The following is a 21,517-nucleotide window of genomic DNA, read 5'->3' on the forward strand; positions in this document are numbered from 1 at the left end:
TTTAATTCACTTTGCATGTGAAATATAAAAAAGGTCTTAAACTTTGGCCTTATTAAAGGAAAAGGATGTAATTTTTGACATTGGTGAGCCAATTATCATTGGCTATGGGCTCTTTGCACCTCAGCTTCCGCGTTTGGGGAAAAGCGGCTCAATCTTTTCCGATCTATTGAAAAAGGCTCTTTACACTCAGTATTTGTAGGGCTTGTCCAAGGTAACAATTAATGATGAACATCGATCCGAAACCCCAACAATAAGCTGGAGAGGTTTTAAGATGTTCGCCTCCTTACACAGATACGAAGGTGAGTTTTACTTTCTTTAAACTTTGTGGCTAACATTAGCTTTAGCTTATGCTAGACATTTTTCTTGTAAAAATGTGCTATTTAAGTATCTAAACATTTTTCATCATTCATTAACGGACAATGTTTTTACCTTATGTTCAAGTATATTACGTGGTTTATTGTCGTTAGTGTCAGAGACCAAGTAACGGGGATTTTACGGTTCAGGCTTTTTGCTTCTGAAGCACAACGAGCCCATAGCTTAGCATTAGCTCTGGTGTCGGAGTTCTAGTTCAGCTGACTGTTCAGGTTCAGTTGTTGCTTTTAGAAAAATATGGCCGTGTTCCTTAAGGTCTCCGTGTTATTTCGCTTTATTAGTTTAGCATGTTGTTGTGAAGCAGGACGGTGTTTACAGCAGTGTGTTCAGGCGGATCAGTAGCTCGGCTGTCTGGCTCTGGTCTGCTCTCTGGTTCCCATAAACTCGATCATTCAGGCTGAATACAGAAGTGATTCCATGGAAATAACACAGGAGGCTCCTTTACCTTTAGGCTGAAGAAGCTGATCCGGAGTGAAGTGAAGGCTGTAAACTTTGCTGTGCTGCGTTAGCTTTAACTGGTAGCGACGAATATTTACAAGCCACCGTCTTCTTAATTCAGGATCGTTTGGAAATCCATGAAAACTTAAAAGCCCATTATATTAGGAAGACAATAATGTTCATAGTATTGTTTTATCTACGTCTGAAATAAGACTTTGTCTTTTCTAGCTGTCATGGTAACTCAAAGCGCGAAAAAGAGAGCCGCATTTGCGCATGCGGTTGTGACGTCAGCGCAGCAGGTGCAAAGAGCCCATTCTAAGCAGCAACATGATTTGTTCTTCAAAAAGACTTGAATTGGATTCGAGGGCCACCAAAACTCATTTTGAGGACCACATATTGTCCCTCAACCACAGTTTGGACACTCCTGGAATCGATTTACCAAGCATGTAGTGAAATATCACATGAAAACCAGTGATGAGCAACGTTAACCAACTGCTGAAGTGCTACACCAGTAGACAATAATTAACGGAAGCTAGCGCTAACGCGTTAGCTAAATATCTATCCTTGAAGGACAACAACTACTACATGTTCTATAACCTTAACTAATATATTTATGTTTTCATCTTACTTTCAACTGCCCGTGTTACACTTCGTTTCTGTATGTTTCCTGTTTATAATAGTTTTGAATGGGAAAAAAAAGAGGGAAAACGTGAAGACAGGAAACGGAAGTGATGCGCCAACAGTTTTCACCCACTTCAAAGTAAGAGCATGAATATAACCATGTAACTACTGGCAGATTTCTTAACATGCGATGATCAAAACTCAAGATGTTGAACCTTATTCAACTGAAATATTACAAAACATATTAGCAGTTAGAATTTATCCCGAAATATTCATTTAGGGGAAACTATGTGTGCTAACGCTAGCAAAAGTTTTTGCTAAAAGTTAGCATCCACTTAGCATTTACCAGATCCTGAACTAAACACCACTGGTAATTATTACTAGGCTGCGTTTTTAAAACTGTTTCAGCTTTTCTTGTCTGCTTATAAGTAATAAAGAGCAACACCAGAGTTGTTTGGTTTTTCTTTATTTTTTTGCAGCTTTTTCTTTGTATTTTCCCTTTTTTCCCCCTTTTTTCTTGCTTTTGGCACTACATACTGACACGTTAGGTTGCTTTAAAAACAAACATCTATTCAAAGCCTTCATCTTTCAGCAAGCAAAGTATGAATACAGCTAACAAAAATAAAGGTTTACAATTTATCCTCCTTACTTTACACATAAAATAAAAACACTTTTTTTCAGACCCCCTCAAAAACGGGGGCATTAAAATATTTAACATTTGTATCACAAATCAATGTAATGAGACCCAAAAACTAAAACCATAAAAACTGTACAAAAATGATAAAATTCATTTCATTTTTTTTAAAATTGTCCATGTGATCAATTGATGCAAATAGTACATTATTTTGCTCTATTACTGATCAAGAAATCTAATTAAAATCATTTCTTCTGCTGGATGTAATTCATGTTGACTGGATGCCGAACATGAGGAACCAGTGGGAAGTTCGGATTGGGATGCACCACAGAACCTTTAAAATAGGAAAACAGAATCAGTAAAACAGCTCATTTCCCGTCCAGACCATCGATGTGAGCCACATCCTGTGGTCCGACCTGGAGCCATGAAGGTTTTCCCGGGCTGGAAGTCGCCGTTGCCCTGCTGGATGAAGTTCTGCGGCATCCTGTAGGGCCAGGATGGAGACAGGCTGAACTGGGGGGGTTTGTTGTGCTCCCACAGCCGCGAGCCTTGGCTCAAACCTTCGAACTGGACTTGGTGGGCCGGTTCTGTGCAGAAAAACATAAAAAAATATGTTTTTTTATTTCTCAGACATTCCTGTAATCTTCTGAAGTGAACATCTGGATAATCCAGGAATGAAAGGAACAATTTTATGTTTCTTTGATGCTTGTTTTAATTACTACACTGCAAAAAATCAAAATCTTACCCAGTACTTTTGTTGAGTTTCTGGTGCAAATATCTTAGTACCATTGAAACAACAAAACGAACTTACTCATAATTTTTAGGAAGATGTAGGTCTTTTTGCCCTTCGACGTTGTGTGCATGGGCAAAATTTCCGGATGTAATCAACAACATGCAGAGTTTACAGAAAATCAAGGAGTGCATTGGCAGAAAAAAATCCAGATTTTCCAAAAATTAAACCTTCAAATACTAAAAATCTGATGAATTGATAAAATTGATTTTGCATTCAAACTTCCCAAACAAACCAGACTTTCTAGGATTAAACCGGATTAAACTGGGCAGGTGTGAATGCACCGTTAGCATAACGGATGTTAGATTAGTATGAAGCTGCTGCTGAGCCAGCAAACAGGAAGTACCTGACTTCACCACCGTGCCGTTTCCCATCAGCGACCCAGGCTGCGCCATGTGGTTGTGCCACTGCCCGTCCCGACCCGCCGCCATGCCTATCTGCCGCCCCGCTGCCGGCTGGGCAAAGATGATGCTCGGGTCGTTCAGGTTCACGGAGCCGCCGGCCGTTCCCGTGGGGCTGCCGTTCCCTGACACGGAGCGCAGGGCAAAGGTCAGGCCGGGCGGCGACGGGCCGCCGGCAGAGGGCGAGGCGAGGACGGGGCCGTGGATGGGCCAGGAGGAGGAGGCGATGTGGGGCTGATGGGAGGGCAGCAGCCCCAGGGCGCCGAGAGCGGCGGGGTGGAACTGGCCCGGGTGGGAGGAGGGGAAGCTGAAGAGGGACAGCGGGACCTGGGGGGGGCCGACGCAGCCGGGTTTACTGTGGGACATCTGGGGGGAGCCGGAGGACAGCGGGGAGCCGTGAGGGACGGCGGCGGGCTGCGGGGAGTAGGGCGGAGTCTGACGACTGTCCGACTGAAAGAACAGAAACAGAGAACCGTGATAAATAAATGACAAAATAATCATAAACATTAATGTGATGGAGAGTTAGGGCCGGGGGAGACAGGAAGAAAAACGGTGCTGATTTCTGATGACATCAGCACCGTTTTTAATCCGACGCTTTTTTGTTGTCAATCTGACAAAAAAACTCAATCTCTATCTAGAAAAAACTCAGAAATTTCTTGAAAAAAACTTGAAAAAAAAATTCAAACTGAAGCACCGAATGAAGCATTTTTCAGGATCTGAAGCAGACGAACTGAAACAGTTTAAGGTGCAGCTGCTGAACTCACACATTCAGAAGGTTGTCTGGTTCTTCCTGGAGAGTCGGCCGCCGTCTGAGGGATCGGGATGGACTGGGAGTTCGCCACACTTCGCACCATCAGAGGAGCTGAAAAGCAGAAATAAAGAAAAGCAGAAATAAAAGTTTTCATTCATGTCCAACCCTGCAGGATCCAACCACAGCTATCAGTGTTGGTTTCTATTTGGTCAAAAGCTTTCAGATTCAGAGCATTTGGATAGAAAGAGGCCCACAGCATCACAGGTACTGCAACTCATCAATCAGTTAGCATGAGGAACTTTTCCAGATATTCTGCTTATATCGCAGATTGCTTTTCCACCTGACCATTTGATAAACTCAGTTTGATTTTGGACCAAAATTGTAACATTTGTTACATTTTCAGCTGCTGTGGTTCTCTTGTGTCAAACCAACCAAACGCTATCAAAAACCTGTTCCCCTCCTGGCCTGTGGGGGCGCTGCATCAAGAACCACAGAAGGAAACGACACAAAAACCTCTGAAGACACTGAGCTAAACTTCCTTCTTCAGAAAATGTAAGCAAAAAATGGAGGCGTCAGATTTTAGCGTTTGTCTTTGGCTAAAAACCATCAGTTATTTCTCCCACTAGCGCTAGCACGTTTGATTTGGTTGTTTTTACCCAGGATGGAAGAATTTGGAAGCTATTTCATTAACATCTTTAAAATGAGTTGATTGACACCAAATTGGTCTGACTGACCCTTTGACCTTTAGCTTTCACAAATAGCGCCTAAACAAAGCAGCACAAAGGAAACTGCTTGGCCTGGGGAGTGTTTTTACTGACGCACAGCCCTCTGCTTACTGGGAGCGACGGCGTTCCTCTGTTTGAGGTGGCGGTTCTCGGGACAGTCCCGCCGTACGTGTCCCATGTCCCCGCACTGGAAGCAGCGTCTGTCCTTCGGCTCCCGCTCGTCCTCCTTGGAGTCCTCGTCTTTCTCGTTTTCCTTCTTCTTCACCCTGAAGGAAAAAACGGAGAAAACAAGAAGACAAATAAAAACCTGCAGTGTGTGAGGGTCAGGGTCCAAAACTTTGCATTATGGACACCAAATGCTTGTTTTACTGCGATTATTCTCGGAATAAGAACAGGGTTTGGGTCACTTTCTTTCAAAGTGTTTGCTTTAAAAGCTACTTAATTAGAAAAAGCTGATTTTGGTGCATCAAAGTCGAAAAGAAAAAGAAAAGCAAGCAGAAAAGGAAAACATCTGAGTTTGAAATGTCAGAAATTTGAGGGGAAAAAAGTTAATTATTGGAGCTTGTAAAATTGAATATTTTTGAATTTTGTAAATTTTCCTGAATTTCAACTTTTCAAGTTCCCAAATTTCCAAGAAAACTTTCTGAGATTTCTTTGGCAGAATTGTTTCTCTTTGTTTTATTTTCTACCCAGAACTGGCCCTAGTACACAATCGCACAAAATTAACTAGCAAGTAACTTCAGCTAGAAACAGAAGCTTGTTTTAATCTTGATGAAAAAGTACCAAATCCATCTTCAGATTATTTCACTTACAACAAAACATTTTCCCAAGTTATAAATGAAACAAAGTTTCAGTGGAACTGGTACTTTTTTAAATCAATATTTTAAAAAACTATTGACTAAAAACAAGCTCCTAAAATGTTACTTGTAAATTAATTTGTGTTATTTCCATCATAAAAAGATATTTGCACTAAAAATTGACCAAAAGTCTTTGGTAAGATTTTGTGTTTTTGCAGTGCATCTGCATCAGCACCAACACCAGACGGATCAAATTTGTGTCAGTCTTGAATTACAGTTGGAGACCGCAAAACAATCAGTCCAAGGGCCACAAATGGCCCCCGGACCACACTTTGGACACCAGGTAAAGCATGTGGTTCTTCCTCCTTCTGCCTTTAGCGTAAAGGACAAGCTGACAGAGGACGACCTGCGTCTCTTTGGGCAGTCCTTCATGTAATGTCCGATCTTCCCGCAGATCCGGCAGCAGCGGTCGTTGGGCGCCAGCTCGCCGTCGGTCAGCACCTTCGAGTCGAAGAAGTATTCCTGCAGAGGAAGGCGGCGCAGATTTAACCCAGCGGTTCATCAGGAAGCTTCAGAGGAAAAGCCGTGGAGGAACATACCACTTCAGTGCCGGGGATGGGAATGAACGGCGTTCCAAACAGCTTCCGCCCGTTGATGAACGCCTTCATGATGAAGTTCGTCACTGAGGAGTGGAAAAAAATCCATCCTGAGATCCAGCTTTAAATCTTGAAAGCAGAACTTCTCACATTTTTGTAATAAGTCTGTGCAGAACTACAGTATCAATAAAAAAACTTCTGATAGATCTGAACTGGTTGAAATTTCATGTGTTTGGAAATGAATGTGGGGTTCCTCAAGGCTCAATCCTCAGGCCGCTCTCATTCTACATGCACAACAAATAAAATCTGTTTTTTTACAACCCAGCACTGATTACCAAACTCTAAATGCAGAAACGTTGAATAATGCACTGAACTTTATGATATTCTTTGATAACTATAATTAATTCTATGCTGGATCGAATTGAAATAACTTTTTTTTTAACAATAAGTTTTAATTTAAAGCTTTTCTAACATCATCTTGTACATGGTGAGAAACTTGGCTTGTCTCCATTGTAATAAAGATGACATAATAGAAAATATAAACAAATAATATATAAAAATGGTTAAATATGAACCATATATTCAGTCAAAAAAATAGAAAAATGTGCTGCTAAAATCTGTGAGAACAGACCGGAAACATTCAAGCTGCAAAGTGTAACTTTTATAAAAATATGGTTTTAAGTATTTGCTCCATGTGATGACAGCTTGATATGAGACAGATGATTTGTGAAAAGAAAAATAAATAGCTCCTCTGTCTTTTCCCAGTGCTAACTAGAAACAACCAATCAGAGCCAGGAGGCAGAGCTTAGCACTGTCAATCATCCTCCTGTTGTAAATGCTAAGGCTAGTTAGCATGAACACTGACGACAGCAGATATATGTTTTTTTTTATTATCCGCCATTAGCATATTTAGAAGTATATACCTGAGGATGATTGACAGCGCTAGCCAATCAGAGCCTCCTGGCTCTGATTGGCTGATTTTGGTGCATTTCTTCAGTAACAGTAGCTCCGGAAGGAGATCGATCTTTTCACAGATCGTCTCTCATAAACTGTCACAACTTGGTGACAAGTTTTAACAAATAAGTAAAAACATATTTTGGATAAAAGTTACAAACAGAAGCTTTAAGGGATATAAGCCAGTTATCAGTTTTATTCCTAAAATACGTCAAATTAGTGAAACTTGTGACAAATAAGAAGATAGACACCTTAAATTTGGTTTATTGGTGTTGATGTTTGGATTTTCTTGTTTTATTCTTGAAATCGCCTTAAAACTGGATTTATGACAAATATTTAACATATTTGCTTCATTCAGTGAGATAAATCTTTAGTTTTTACACATCAAACTGTATCTGCTGGGTCAGTTTTAGTTTTACTTGAACTCCAGAATCTAAAGTATCTCAGATGATGTACGCTTGATGAAATGCAGATTTAATAAACATGAGTCCCGTATTTTTGTTTTTCAGACTTACTTTTACGCGACACTCCAGCACCAAGATTATGATTCAAGTCAAAGGGATCTGGGAACAGAAAACATGGGAAGGTAAACCGCCGGGAGGAGGTTAGCAGCAGGTGAAAGCAAAGCCGCCTGATCACCTTCGATGGCGATGCATTTGCTAGTCCACTGTTTTTCAAACGTGGTGAGGCGTTTGTGCTGCCGGATGCTGATGACGTGCTCCTTGAAGTCGAACTCTTCGGTGTAGAAGCGAAGCAGGCCGAGCCACAGCTCCCCCACCGACTCGGTGTTGGGCTGCCAGTCGGCCAGCCGCTGGCGCTGCGCAACAAGAACAAGCATCACAGCAACAAACCAGGGCTGGACAACATGGCTGAGAAACCTGCCGCCATGTAAGCGTTTCACATCAGCCAATATCGATAATTATTGATGAGTTTTTTTTTGTTTTAAATATCTGGAATTCAGTCAAACTGGTGTCTTTCCTCTTTTATCTAGTTTTCACTTTATGATGCTGTTTTTTTATTTTTAAGCAGTTACAAGCGACAGTGAGGAAACATGAAACTGCTGCTGCGCACTTTACCCAGAAGGCCGTTGCTAGGCAACCGGAGTTGGAGGGAACTTGAAACTGCTTTTTATCCAGCAGGTTGTTGCTAGGCAACCAAAGAGAGAGTGAGTGAGTTAGTCGACTCCACCAACCCAGCTACATCCCCCAGAATGCTGTGCGGTTCTGGATCGAAGTTTAGTGAATATTCTATCAGATGTCTATTGTTACTGATTTATTTTCCAGCCCTACATCAGAGCGCATGTCTGATAATCCTCACCAGTTTGTCCAGGTCATCAAAGAAGAAAGCGTTCCAGCCGTCCACCATCCGCTGGGGAACCGTCTGACCGTCGAAGATCTGGAAAAGGATCGTTGGCGCTCAAAGGCAAGCTCACGTTTCAGACCCACAGTCACTAATCAGAGGGTTTTACCTCCTGCAGGACGGGGATGACCGGCGGCTGCCTCTGCTGCAGGAAGTATAGAACCATCAGGATGTAGGCGTAAGACGAGAGGCTTCCTCTGGAGGCGTCGCCGATGTCGCAGCGCTGAGGAGACACAGAACCCAAAAACTCTGAGAATCAACTAAAGTTAAGCAGAAAAAACTGAGAATCGTCTGGATTTCACGTTCTGGAAGACAGCGTGAAATCCAGGCAACGAAGGACGCACCGATCCATTTCTAAAGAAATCTGAGGTCCAGTATCAGCTGATCCAATCCAAAATAAACAGCTGAACTGATCTAAAATGTTTCTTATTCAATCTTTTTTTAATGCAACTTTATATTAAAAGTTTAATTATTTACCAATAATGCAAAAATATTCACTAAATAATGACACTACCAAAGCAAAGTTGCATTAAAACTTACATTAGAAGTGTCATTATATAGTGAATACTTTGCGTTATTTGGTAATTAATGACACCTTTAAAGCAAAGTTGCATTAAACGTGACATTATTTAGCGAATGACACTTCATAAACAGTCATAAACTCTTTCATGTTAGGCATCATGTCACTCTGATGCTCAGTAGATAAAGTGTAATCGTTGTTTCTGAATTGATTTAAACAGCTGAGCGTTTCTTAACAAACCTTTGCAAACACCTTGATGGTGTATCCCAGGAACTGAACCCGGGGATCCAGCGCTGCGTACGTCGCCAGCATCCTGGTGTTGTGTTGAGCCTAAACGAACAATTTCTCCAAATCAGTTCAAAATGGAGACTTTTGAAGAGGAAGGGAGTTCCTGCAGAGGATGCTGGGAAAGCGTCCGTCACTGACCAGCGTGTTGTAGAGGCTGATGTCTCCCTCCAAACCGCTCTGTCTGTGTTCAAACTTCACGATAGGCACTTTGGCTGTGGTGATGGGCAGGATGTTCTTCAGACCTGAGCAGGGAGAGAAATATGGAAGAACATCAGTGGAAAATGTAATAAAAACCAACCATCCAATCAGCTGAACTCACCCGCATGCTTCTTCAGCACCTTTGCAAGGCCTTCGATGATTTCCTTACAGTTCAGCTTCTGTTCAGAAATGAAAGATAAAACCAGGTTACGACACGCGGTCGGCTCGTTTTATAAAACGTCTGCTCTGAACCCGCCCACCTCCGCCGTCTCGTGACCCTCCAGGGTCATGCAGATGTCGAGGTCGCTGTCACGGAAACCAAACCCGTTCTTGGAAGAGCCGAATAAGCAGAGCTGGGCTTTATCTGCAGCAGAAAGACATCAGAAAACATCAGACAAATAGTTTTATTTACATTCAAAGACACGCTGATAAACAGAAGGCGACAAAAAGCAAGTTTCTAATCGGATTAATTGGAAGAAAAAGTTCAAAGTTTAAGGAGAAACTCAAGAGTTTTAACAGTAAAAATAACATTTCCTATAATAATAATCCTGTCAGTCTGGGATTCTTAACATCATAAATTGGAATTTAATGAGTCGATAATAAATCAAAATTCTTGTTCTTAAATTATGTTCAATTATGTAAAGCAAAACTTTTTCAGCAACATTAAGAATTATTGCCTTAAAACAAACTCTCACGTCTTAATGAAAAGTCATTTATAAGTTAGTTTTGTGTTATTTAAAATGTACTTAGATAAATGCATTAGAAACTCGACCAAAATTACTTGGTAAGATTTTGCGTTTTTGCAAGTTTTGTAAGTTTTTGTCAATGATCTAAAAGGAAGCATTTTACTTTTATTTCATTTATTTATTTTATTAATGAAATTACATTTTTTTATTTATTTCATTGTTAATTTTTGAAGGACAAATCTTCAGCAGTAGCTGTGGATTTAGCCGTTTCCTCACCGTTGTACTCCTTCCTTATGAACCGCTCCAGACCAGCCAGGATCTGCTCCCTGTTCTGCTGCTCGAAGTGCGACGGCGACAGTTTATCTGCAACGATTCAGTCACACGGAGGGATGAGGCCTCAGCGCTTCGCTGCTGTTAGCGTTAGCCGGCCGTACGTACAGTAGCAGAATCTGCAGAGTCCGTCCAGAATGTTCCTGAAGCGCTCGTTCATGGGAGGCAGCGGCTTCAGCTCGATCTTCTTGAAGTCTTCGGGACATTCGTCCTTCAGGTGGCCGTCCCGCTTGCAGATGCTGCAGACGACGGTCGGAGGCTGGAGACACAAAAACCGGACAAAAGTCACGTACCGAGAGAAAATCTGGTTTTATTAAATTTATTTTTGGCTTTCTTTTATCAAATAGAAATTACAAATTATAGAAATTATTTTTTTAAAGTGTTTTTTATTTAAATCATCCCTTCTGCTAGTTGTACAACGGAGTATCAAGATACGAGCAAAAATTGTTTAATTAGGAGAACATAGTCATAATATTCGGAAAAAAACAACAACATAATTTTACCAGAAAAATCATTGAAATTATTGAGAAGCTCCAATAAGTTTGGATTTTAAGTTTCAATAAGTAAAATTGTTTAGCTCAGTTCCTGTAATTCTTCACAATAGTTGTTTGCATGATTGTTTCAAAGTCCTGTTACTAATAATAATAATTTGATGTGTTAAAAGATTTAAATATTAGTTGTAAAACTTATACTGAAGTATGACTTCATAAGATGCTCAACATTTTTATTTTTTCAACGACTCTCCTAATCTGACTCTATTCTGGTAATTTTATGACTTTATTGTTGTTTGCAGGGCTGTCATAATTTACTTTGCTGGACGATAAAGCAAAATTATTTGCTGAAAATGATTGAGATAAACAATAATGTCGTCATTTTGATAGTAGTACATTTTAAAACCGGGACTGAAAATCATCTTAAATATCTCATATGGTGATTTTCAGCCATCTTGTCCAGCTCTTCATCCTGGTTGTTCTGAACGTGTGATTTACCTTCCCACCAGTGAAAATCATCTTATCAAACACGTAGTGCAGGTCAGCAGGCCCCTGCTCCTCTTCCTCCTCGCTGTCCAGCAGCCCTTTGGCCGATGACGACGGTTTGCTTCCATCGTTCAGAACCAAATCATCCAGACTCTTCTCCAGATCTGAACCGTCCTCATCGTCCCCGCTGTCGTCCTCTCTCTGACTTCCTTCAGATTTCTTGTTGTCCTCCTGTCCCTCCGGTATCCGTCCAACCTCGTCTCCTCTCGTCTTCTTGGCGCCTCTCCTCTGAGGACAGGCGAAGTATTTGTAGGCGCTGCGGAAACGCTCCTGGATGTACTCGAACACCATCTGGCTGTTCAGGCTCCGCGCAACGTTTCTCTTCAAGGCAAACGGATCTGGAACCAGAAAACAAATCGTGAGTTCCTGTGCTTCTTCCCAACCGGTTCTGTGACTCGGGTCGTTCTCACCTTCGATGGCGAGGCGGCGGCGGGGCCAGTTCTTGGCGTCCCTGGAGAGGAGCTCCTTCAGGCGGATGCTGATGATGTTCTCCTCCAGAGGAAACTCAAGCGTGTAGAAACGGAGAAGTTCCAGCCACAGCTGGCCCAGCGAAGCGCCTTTCCCTTCGCCCAGCGTCAGGCGGCTCTGAGAGGAAGCAGCCAGAGTCAGACTGAGGGAGAATTCACACCTCACATTCAGCAGAATCGGTCCGATTGGAGACCAAAACTGCAACATTTCTTTACATTTTCCAATTCAAACCAACCAAACCCTTTGAGAAACCTGTTCCCCTCCTGGCCTGTGGGGGCGCTGCAACAAGAACCACTGAAGGAGACAACACAAAAACCTCTGAAGACACTGAGAGCAACTTCCTTCTTCATGAAATTGGTTGGAGGATTTCTTTGTTGTAAAAGACCTCAACTCATTTTTTGTCTTAACACTAGCCTAGCATGTTTGTTTTGGTTGTTTTTACCCAGAATGCCCTGCGGTAGAACTGGGCAATAAATTAATAAAAACCCTTAATCTTACCACAACGGCATCAAATGGACTTTGAAACACGCTACTAAGTTAGGCCGGTTTTATCAGACTCCAGTCCGTTTGTCTAGAAAGTCCGGTTCATTCGGGGAGTTGTGAATGCTAATCAACCTGAAAAGCTAACTCTGCTCCACCTGCAAACCTCGGTCTGGGTTCAGTTTAAGTGAACTCTGATGCAGTTTGAATGCATATGTGAACGCTAAGCGGACTGGAGACTTCTCCAAAAGCAGGAAGTGGACTACAGTGCATGGCATTCTGGGTAAATACAACCAAAACAAGCATGCTAGCTTAGTGCTAGCAGGAAAAATTACCTGTGATCTTTTGGCAAATTCTAATAATCGCTAAAATCTGACGCTACTCCATTTTTGTTTACATTTTCTGAAGAAGAAAATTGTGTTCTGCATCTTCAGAGGTTTTTGTGTCGTTTCCTTCAGTGGTTCTTGGTGCAGCGCCCCCACAGGCCAGGAGGGGAACAGGTTGGCTTGACTCAGAGCAGAGAGAGAGAACCACAGGAGCTGGAGACGTAACGGCTTTGGTCCCAAACTGAGCTGAATCTACCGAACTATCAGGAGTGAAACTCACCAGGCCCTCTGTGTGGCGAGCGTCATCAGACTTCTTCTGCTCCGGTTTTGATGCTCCTTCTGCTTTGGATTCGTTCCGGTTCTCCCCTCGTCCCTCCGTGGAGGTCGGAGGTCGCTGCTCCCACTTGACGAACATGTCCAGAACTATTCCAGTCAGATGATACTCGTCCACTCGCTTCACGTCGAAGCCGTCGATCTGAAACAGACGATTCAGAGGCTTTTCAGAAAAATCTATTTTTACTCTGCAGGATTGCTAAATTCAGCATGAATCGGTTTAACAGCAAGAACAAAATCGCTAAACGCTTAATACAACGGAGTTTAAAGGTCAAAGTAAGGGAAAAATGTTTTAATTATGAGGCTAGAGACAATATATTTTGAGAATAAATTCATAATATGAGAATCAACCTTCTTGCTGCAGGTTTGCTGAATTCCTCTGTTAGAGAAAATTATTCTTTAATAGTTATTCTTTTTCCTGTCTGTAATATTGAATAAGATCCAGTATTTTTGTGATTCTCCCACCCAGGATCCCAGGTAGACGGGGAGGACGGGATCGCTCCTCTGCTGCAGGAAGAAGATGACCATGAGGGCGAAGGAATACGACGGGATGCCGCCTTCAGCCTGGCAGTCGATGTGACACAGCTGGAGAGAAAAGCAACAAAAACAACACAAATTCTCATTCAACTGTTCTGTCATTGTCTGGTTTTAAACTGATTCTATTGAATTAAAGCACAGAGTGCCGCTTTTAGTGACTTCACTATAAGGATTTAGTGTTAGTGGTTCATTTTGTTAAATATAAATCACTAAACTAAACAGAGTTTTGATTAAAATATTTTCACTAAAGGAAAAAAATTGTTTGAACTTCAGTTTAATGTCCAAAACATCTGATAGGTAGAGCTATACTGAGACAAAAACATTCAAATCTGTCTGTTTTTCATCCTGAAGGAAAGAAAATAGGAAGGAAGAAGGAAATTTAAAAAGAAATGAAGTAAATGTTTTTATCTTCAGCTTCTTTCTCACTCAGAATGGAAACGCATTTCTAAGGAAACTCAGCATCTGGCCCTCAGGATGCTGCTAACAGGGAGAAGCTAACAGCTAGCAGCTAAAGGCTAACAGCTAGAAACTAAAGGCTAACAGCTAGAAACTAAAGGCTAACACCTAGCAGCTAAATGCTAACAGCTAGCAGCTGCACCAGCTGACCTCCACCTTACAGCAGATGAAGATCTCTGGCCTCCTCTGCTTCAGAAACACCAGCAGGGGGCGCCATCCTTACCCTCGCCCAGTAGCGGAAGGCCAGGACCAGTGGAACCAGTCTGGGCTCCAGTTTAGCCAGAGCAGCCAGGTGATTGGTGGTGAGGCAGGCGACATCATTTCCTGCGCTCACTTTACAGATCAGGCCGCTGAGCGAAAACAGAAAGCAGAAAAACTGAGTCAGTCAGCCTGGAAGCTCATGATCATAAAAATAAAGATTTTCTGACCTGCTGCGATCCCGACAGAACACAGCGGGAACTTTGGAGTGAAAATCCGACTCAACTTCTGAATATTCAGCTAACAGGAAACAAGAGAACATCAGAATTATGTTCAAAAGAAACAGGAGTCATTAAAAACTATGACAACGGGACAAACTAAGAAACATTTTTAATGATGAGAATAATGTCAGAATATTACTTCAATAATAATACACGTTCAAATTATTACCAGATTAAATTCAAAATACGAGAATAAAGTCATACAACAAAAAGTTTCAATTATACAAAATAATATTGTCAGAAAAACACGAGAAAAATGTCGTAAAGTAAAATTGCAATAATATGAGAATAACATTGTAACTCAAGAATAAGATTCTAATATTACAATAAAGTCATAACAATTCTCTAAAGTATTATTGAATTTCAATAATACAAGAATAAAGTCACAAGACAGAGGCGGAATAAAAAAAAGTAATAAAAATACAAAAATAAAGTCGTATTACCAGAATAAAGTGGTATGACAACAACGTGAAAATAAATTTGTTATAATATGAGAATAAAGTTACACAACAAAGTAAAAAAAAAAGAAAATAAAGTCTAAATAATTCCAAAATAAAGTCTAAATATTAGGAGAAATGAACTTTAAAATCAAATGAGGAACGCTGAGCATCTTAAGTTACACTTTAGTTTATTCTGATAATGTTTTTATTCTCAAAATAAAAATAAAAAATTAATCTGACTCTGTTGCTTTGTGATATTTTATTTGTCTAAATTTCACAGAAACAAACAATAAAATGAAGCAGAGAAAGAAAAACCTACGTCTGTTTTTGAGGATTCCCAGAACCTGAATCAGAACCTCAGGTTGTGTCATCTGAAGAAAGAAAGGTAAATAATGAGATTTATGACAGAAAGATAAATAAAAACAGAAACAGAAGTTAAATAAAAATATAAACAGAAGATGAAAGATAAATAAAAACGGAAACAGAATTGGACTCAGACTGACGGTGGAGGGGTAGGTGACGTCGACGTTGATGTCGCTCGTCTTGAAGGCGAACCGTGTGAGACAGGAACCGTAGAGCCGGAGGGAACAGGCTGCAGAGAAACATCAGATCTCAGTCTGAGCTGGAGCGTCAGCTGATGATGTCACAACCAGCTGATGATGTCACAACCAGGAGACCAACCTGACAGGTGCGTCTTTATGATCTCCTCCATCCGCGCCACGACGGACGTCCGCACCTCGAAGTCCCGCTCTGAGATCCCCTGCTGCCTGGCCGTCTCCACGACGGCGGCGTCCACTGCCCGCAGCTGGCCAGCAGAGGGCGCCGGCAGCGCCCGCAGCTCCGTCTCCTCCTGCTTCTCCTGCAGGGGGCGCCACCACAACGACACAGACAGGAAGGCCGGGCGAAGTTAATGACGCATCAACGATTTTCAACTGTTTTCATTTATTCAGCCCATAAGTTACTTTCGTAATTACAGTAATAAGTTAATTAATAAACACGAAAACGAAGGATATCAATAATTTTAGTGTGTTTTAGTTTTATAAACATATCGATGTCGTTCAGTCAGTAGATGTAGCTTCATTCATTTTTTTTATTTCAGTTAATAAAAATCTTTTCTCTATTTCCGTTTTCATTAGTTTTAATAAACTGTAATGTTTAGTGTGACACAACAAATACCAAACGAAACAAAAACTAACGTAAAATCAGTTTTCTGCGAACGAGTGACTTTGTTTTTGGTGTTTCAAGAAACTAATTCTCCATTTTTGGACTTTTGTGATCCATGTTGGCAAATCAGTTCCTGCATGTTTACATCGTTCCTCTCAAAAAACAAATGAAAGAAAAGTTCAATGCTGCAAATATATGAGGACTTTAACATTTGAGATGAAGGAAAGAGGCGGTACGAACCGTCATGTTCTTCTTGTGGCGTTTCTCCTTGATGTGCTTGTAGGCTCCGTGGACGTTCTCGATGTGCACAGAGCAAACTTTGCACAAGTACTGGTAGTTTGGGTACTCAGGGGACGGCTGGGGAACAGGGAGGCTTCGTTAGCAAACAAAAACGTTTCCAGCTTAAAGGAAATAATCAATATGTTGTCTAAAAAGAAAGAGTTACTGATCTAGAAACACATTTCTAGGCTAGTTAGCGTTAGCTTTATGAACACCTTTTTGAGTAACAGAAGTTTGCGTCTTGTACAGAAAAAAATAAAGTACACCTTCTGTAAAAATGTTGAGATTTAGTTGATCAGAATATAATAAAAAAAGATGCGATCAACACCGGATCAATACGACTCAGGAGGAAAGTCCAAACTACGATTCTGTGACGTAAAACAGGGAAAACATGGAGGAAACGTGTGAAAGAAAGGAGCAGCGTTTTCCTCCCTGTCTGAGCTCACTGCTGACGTCAGCTTCAAACCCATCAGAACCGTTTCTATAGTAACCGGATCAGTTTTTAATGATAAGTAAAGGTGCATGTAGTTTCTTAGTTTTGCGTTGCTGATTAAAGATGGATCAGTAACCTGTCAGATTATCTGAGCGCGTTACCTTGGCGACCCGGTGGATGTGATCTCTGTGGAGCCGCTCCTCCACCTGCCGCAGACCCAGCTGCTGCTCCGCCTCCTCCGCCGCCAGCCGCGCCTCCTCCCCCGCCTGCGCAGACGGGCGCGCCGCAGCCGCAGCTTTCACCGCTGCAGAAACACACAGAACACACACACATCAGATATAAACCCCCCGCAGCGTGACGTCACACACACACGATCCAGATTCCTGCTGCAGGGGAAAAGCTGCCGGCTAACGACGGCTAGCATCAGCTTTCACTGTTATCAACATAAGGAGATAAATATTAAATGTACACCTGATACGTAAAAGACAAAGGGACGCAGGGCTACTAATTACCAACATTATGACAAAATAAATTGATTAATAAAATGATAGTTAGTTGCAGACCTAATTACGTCTCAGCAGATTAGTATGGAAGAAGATTAGGCCCACTGGACTAGAAAAGAATTTTACTTCTTATAATTTTGACTATTTCGTCTCATAATTTAAAAATTTTCTGAGAATTTAGATTTTTTTTTTTCTTTCCGAATTCTGAACTCTGAGAAAAAGTCAGATTTTTGCTCTAATTCTCTTCCATAATCTTAAGACTTTTATGGGAAATTAAAAATGTTTTAAAACTCGTATAAAACTTGAGTTATGACTGTAAGTTCTGTCCGTGTCACTCGGCTGCAGCTGAACTCATATTTATTTAATAAACGTTGTGAAGGGAACCGAGCGACCCACCGTGGGATTTCTCTCTCGCTGTGGCCCCTGTGGAGCCTTTCGCCCGTTCAGGAGTGACGGGCGGGACCGGAGCGCCCTCTGCTGGCTGGGCCGTTTTGGACTCGGCCGCCTTCCCTTTGCCTCTCTCCCCAGAACCGGTCCGGCCGCTCAGCCTGGACGGACGGCTTTTCTTCTTCTCCAGGGAGTTTTCTGGGAAAGCGCCGGCCGCCGTGCGGCTCGCCACGCCGCCGCCGCTCCGCTCATCTTTGGCGGCGGTGAGGTTCTCCTTGCTGCGCAGCGCTGACTTGACGCCATCTTTGTTTGGCTTCTGAGCGGACGACACCTTGGCTCCTCTGGACTGGGACGGTTTGACCGTTTTCACTGAACTGACAGACTCGTCCATCGCTCCGGTCCTTCTGCTCCCCACCAAGTCGGACCTGAACATCAGAACCAGGAAGAACATCAGTATCGTCTTCGGTATCATCGTTACCGGAGCATCGATTACTAATATGATCCCAAACTAGGGCTGGGCCATAATCAATTTTATTAAATAATCACATTTTTGGTTTTGAAAATATTATTTTTAGAAAGTCAGGATTTTTTCCACCAATGAACTCTTTGTGTTTCCATAGTCCAGAGTGAGGGCGACCATTTTGTTTTACAATTTATTTAATGAGTTTTGCTGGACAATAAATTGATACAGAAGTTATTGCAATAACAATATTGTTGTTTTCAGACATTTTTCAAGTAATATAATGATAATAATGAGATAATAATGCAGTTTCTAAAAAATCAATGCACTTTAAATTCTAATGAAGATTTAACACTGGAACTGGGAAACATTTTAAAAATGCAAATTAAACAAACAAAACAACAATAATTAAAATGGATCATGTTGGACATAAAAATCAAACTATTGAATTTAAAGAAAACATTTGTGACATTTGTATGCAGAAACAACTACAGAAAAACAAAACTGATGATTCAATAAGCTTCACATTACATTTTTTTGCACCAAAGTTCGTAATAATAAACACTGAGCCTCTTTAAATGTGTATATGTCGGAAATTTTAAATTGACATTAGTCACTGTATATAAAATAGGCCAGCAAATATTGCAGCAGGCGTATTGTGAGGGAATGCAAAACTTGTTGCCAGGTAACGCAAAAGAAAGGTTTTTCCCTCATGTCTCCTTGGGGGCTCCGTATTAAATATGCATAAAAAAATTGACCCATCCAAATTTAATCTGATCAAAATGTGTTTTTTTCTTTACAGTTAAAGTGAATAATATGTTGGGTTTTGTTTCAATTAAAGTTTTTCAACTCTGGTTTTGCTAACAAAATCATGCCACAGCCTAGCAAAACATATATAGAAATATATATTTTAAGTATTTAAAGCCAAATTCATTGCTTAAAGACAATTAAAAAGAAGATTACAGAAAGAATAAAAAGTTACATTATGAAGTGGAAAACATAAAAGTTTTCTCACTTCATGATGTCAAGTGCCAAACTGCTAAAATAAAAATGTATTTCATTTGTGATCAACCTTTTTCGAAAATTCGCATAAACATTTAGTAAAAATCAACCCTTTTCTCCCCTTTTGTCTCTTTATTCTCTCTCAGGTTTTGCGTGCAGCAGACAGTGAACTGGTTTCACACCAGTTAGATTGTAAAGCCTTCAGAAATAAAACTGCAACTGGCAGCGCAGAACTCAAAGAAAACAGGAAGTAAATCCCTAGTTATGCCCTTCAATTAGATATTACAAACAACCATAGCAACAACAATAATAGTAGTAATTATTGTTAATAAATACAAATAAACTTACTGTCTGTAAGGGATGTTAGTAGTTTCATGTGAGGTTGAAACTGATCCTTCAATAGAAACAAAAACGAAACTGGCAGCAATTAATGTCAGACTGAATCACCAGAAAGCATCAATGTGAAGCTAAGTTTCATTTTTTGCACCACCTGGGTTTCATGTTCAGTGTTTAGGACAGAAACTAAGAACTTCCAGACGGGGGGAAGGGAGGACTGAGATGGTGGAGCTCACATAACGTCTGGTCCGCAATAGCAACAAGTTTAATTAAAAAGAACGGGTTAAAATCAGGAAAGGTTTCCTGCTCCTCTGGCTGCGTTTCAACTTTCAACTGACTTTCTTGGAGACTCTTTGCGTAGCCGAGTTAGCTGAAGACTAGCCAATGCTAACTGCTATGCCCGGGTCGTAAATAACACTGGCACCCAAATGCCACAGAGCATCGGGTCACCTGAGAACAGGAAGCCTCTCAGCATTACGGCACTAAAGAGCGGGAAAATAACTCACTCTGGGCGCTGAAGCTGCTCCGGGATTATTGTTCAGTTGGCTCCATAGTTCTGTTTTACATGATGTTGTTCCAATCCCACGGCCCTGATCCGAACAGCGACCACTGACGCCATGTTAATACATTACCCCGCTGCACTGTGGGAGTTAGCATTGTGCTACTCATGACCGAGCCGGCTCGATGTGCCCACTCGGTTAAGGAGCTGACTCGTTTTTTTCAATTCAGTTCAATAATACCTTATTAATCCCAAAGGAAATTAAATGTTTTCGTTACTCATTTCACCCAACTATCTTCAAAGAGTTGTTGACTGAAGGCTGTTGCTGTATGACGGTCTTATAACTAGCATGACATGCTAATAGATGAGCTTCAGGTCAATAGAAGAGAATTGAATAGATTTTTAAAATTTAGTTTAGTTCATTTAGCTAAATTAAAATACAGATATAAAAAAACAGTATAGAAAATATGTAATCCAAGTATACAATCCGTATAAATTTCTGAAATGCAATCATACCAAAAAAATAAAATCACATCACATCAAGGGTATGAGAATATATATATATATATATATATATATATATATATATATATATATATATATATATATATATATATATATATATATATATATATATACTGTACATACATATAGCACAACATATAAATATAACATACTCTGATCCAAAGGAATGTGCAAATGAATGACTTTTTTTTAAACCAATAAACAGACTATTTACTAAATATGAAAATAAAACTCTGCAATTACAAGCAAAAATTGTATTTCAGATTAGAAAAACTGTAAATACCTGTGCAAATACATGTCATCACGCGCTCCTTTCTGGAAGGTCTGGCAGAGAGATGTTGGAGTAGGGGATACAATCGATGGAAGAGATGGTTTGAACTTGATCCTTCTCTCTGCTCTGCATCTATGAAGATATAAATTAGTTTAATTTCAGAAGTAGATATCAGGATGCCTGCTTCTCATTGGACTTTTACCAATAGAATTTTGAAAATTCTAGTAAAGGCTTGTTAAATAAGGACATTTATTAAGTATTTTGGATTTAAAGATGAATAGAATTAAACGTGGACTAAATAAGCGAAACATTTTGGTTATCATAGCTAAATGAATCAAATCCCAAGAAAGCAGCGAAATTCCCATCAATAGAGGGCGTATTGGTGATGACGAAAGGGGGCGTGTGTTGCGCTACGTTTAAGTACCGCTCGGAAAATAAATTACTGCAACAACTCCTACTTTCAATCATAAGACAAAACGATAAGCAGCACTTTAAAGTTTAATGCTGGAGTGGTTTTGTTTATGCGAACAACTGCAACTTGTTTCTATCACAGTATGACCCGGGTTGGTTCAGAATTACAAAAGAAGTTGGATAAATTTAAGCCAAAATAGAACTGTGTCACAATAAAGAGAAAACAATAAA

At 40.7% G+C, this 21,517-nt stretch overlaps 1 protein-coding gene across 1 annotated transcript; it reads right to left on the reverse strand.

The window, feature by feature from the left end:
• Positions 1-1,881: 1,881 nt before the first annotated feature.
• Positions 1,882-20,233, reverse strand: tut4 (terminal uridylyl transferase 4). Its single transcript, XM_028027980.1, has 30 exons — positions 20,087-20,233; positions 17,792-18,207; positions 17,054-17,196; positions 16,421-16,537; positions 15,698-15,875; positions 15,520-15,608; positions 15,336-15,387; positions 14,526-14,595; positions 14,321-14,447; positions 13,570-13,689; positions 13,052-13,246; positions 11,908-12,082; positions 11,450-11,835; positions 10,569-10,719; positions 10,407-10,493; positions 9,705-9,808; positions 9,566-9,623; positions 9,385-9,488; positions 9,199-9,288; positions 8,548-8,661; positions 8,397-8,474; positions 7,719-7,896; positions 7,595-7,642; positions 6,129-6,211; positions 5,936-6,051; positions 4,844-4,998; positions 4,021-4,118; positions 3,202-3,706; positions 2,482-2,652; positions 1,882-2,399 (listed from the first exon to the last, which is right to left on the reverse strand). Exons 2-30 carry the CDS (start codon positions 18,171-18,173, stop codon positions 2,311-2,313), a joined length of 4,263 nt encoding a protein of 1,420 aa, XP_027883781.1. The 5' UTR covers positions 18,174-18,207; positions 20,087-20,233; the 3' UTR covers positions 1,882-2,310.
• Positions 20,234-21,517: the final 1,284 nt, after the last annotated feature.

Source organism: Xiphophorus couchianus, chromosome 9 (assembly GCF_001444195.1).
Source record: "Xiphophorus couchianus chromosome 9, X_couchianus-1.0, whole genome shotgun sequence".
Classification (NCBI taxonomy): Eukaryota; Metazoa; Chordata; class Actinopteri; order Cyprinodontiformes; family Poeciliidae; genus Xiphophorus; species Xiphophorus couchianus.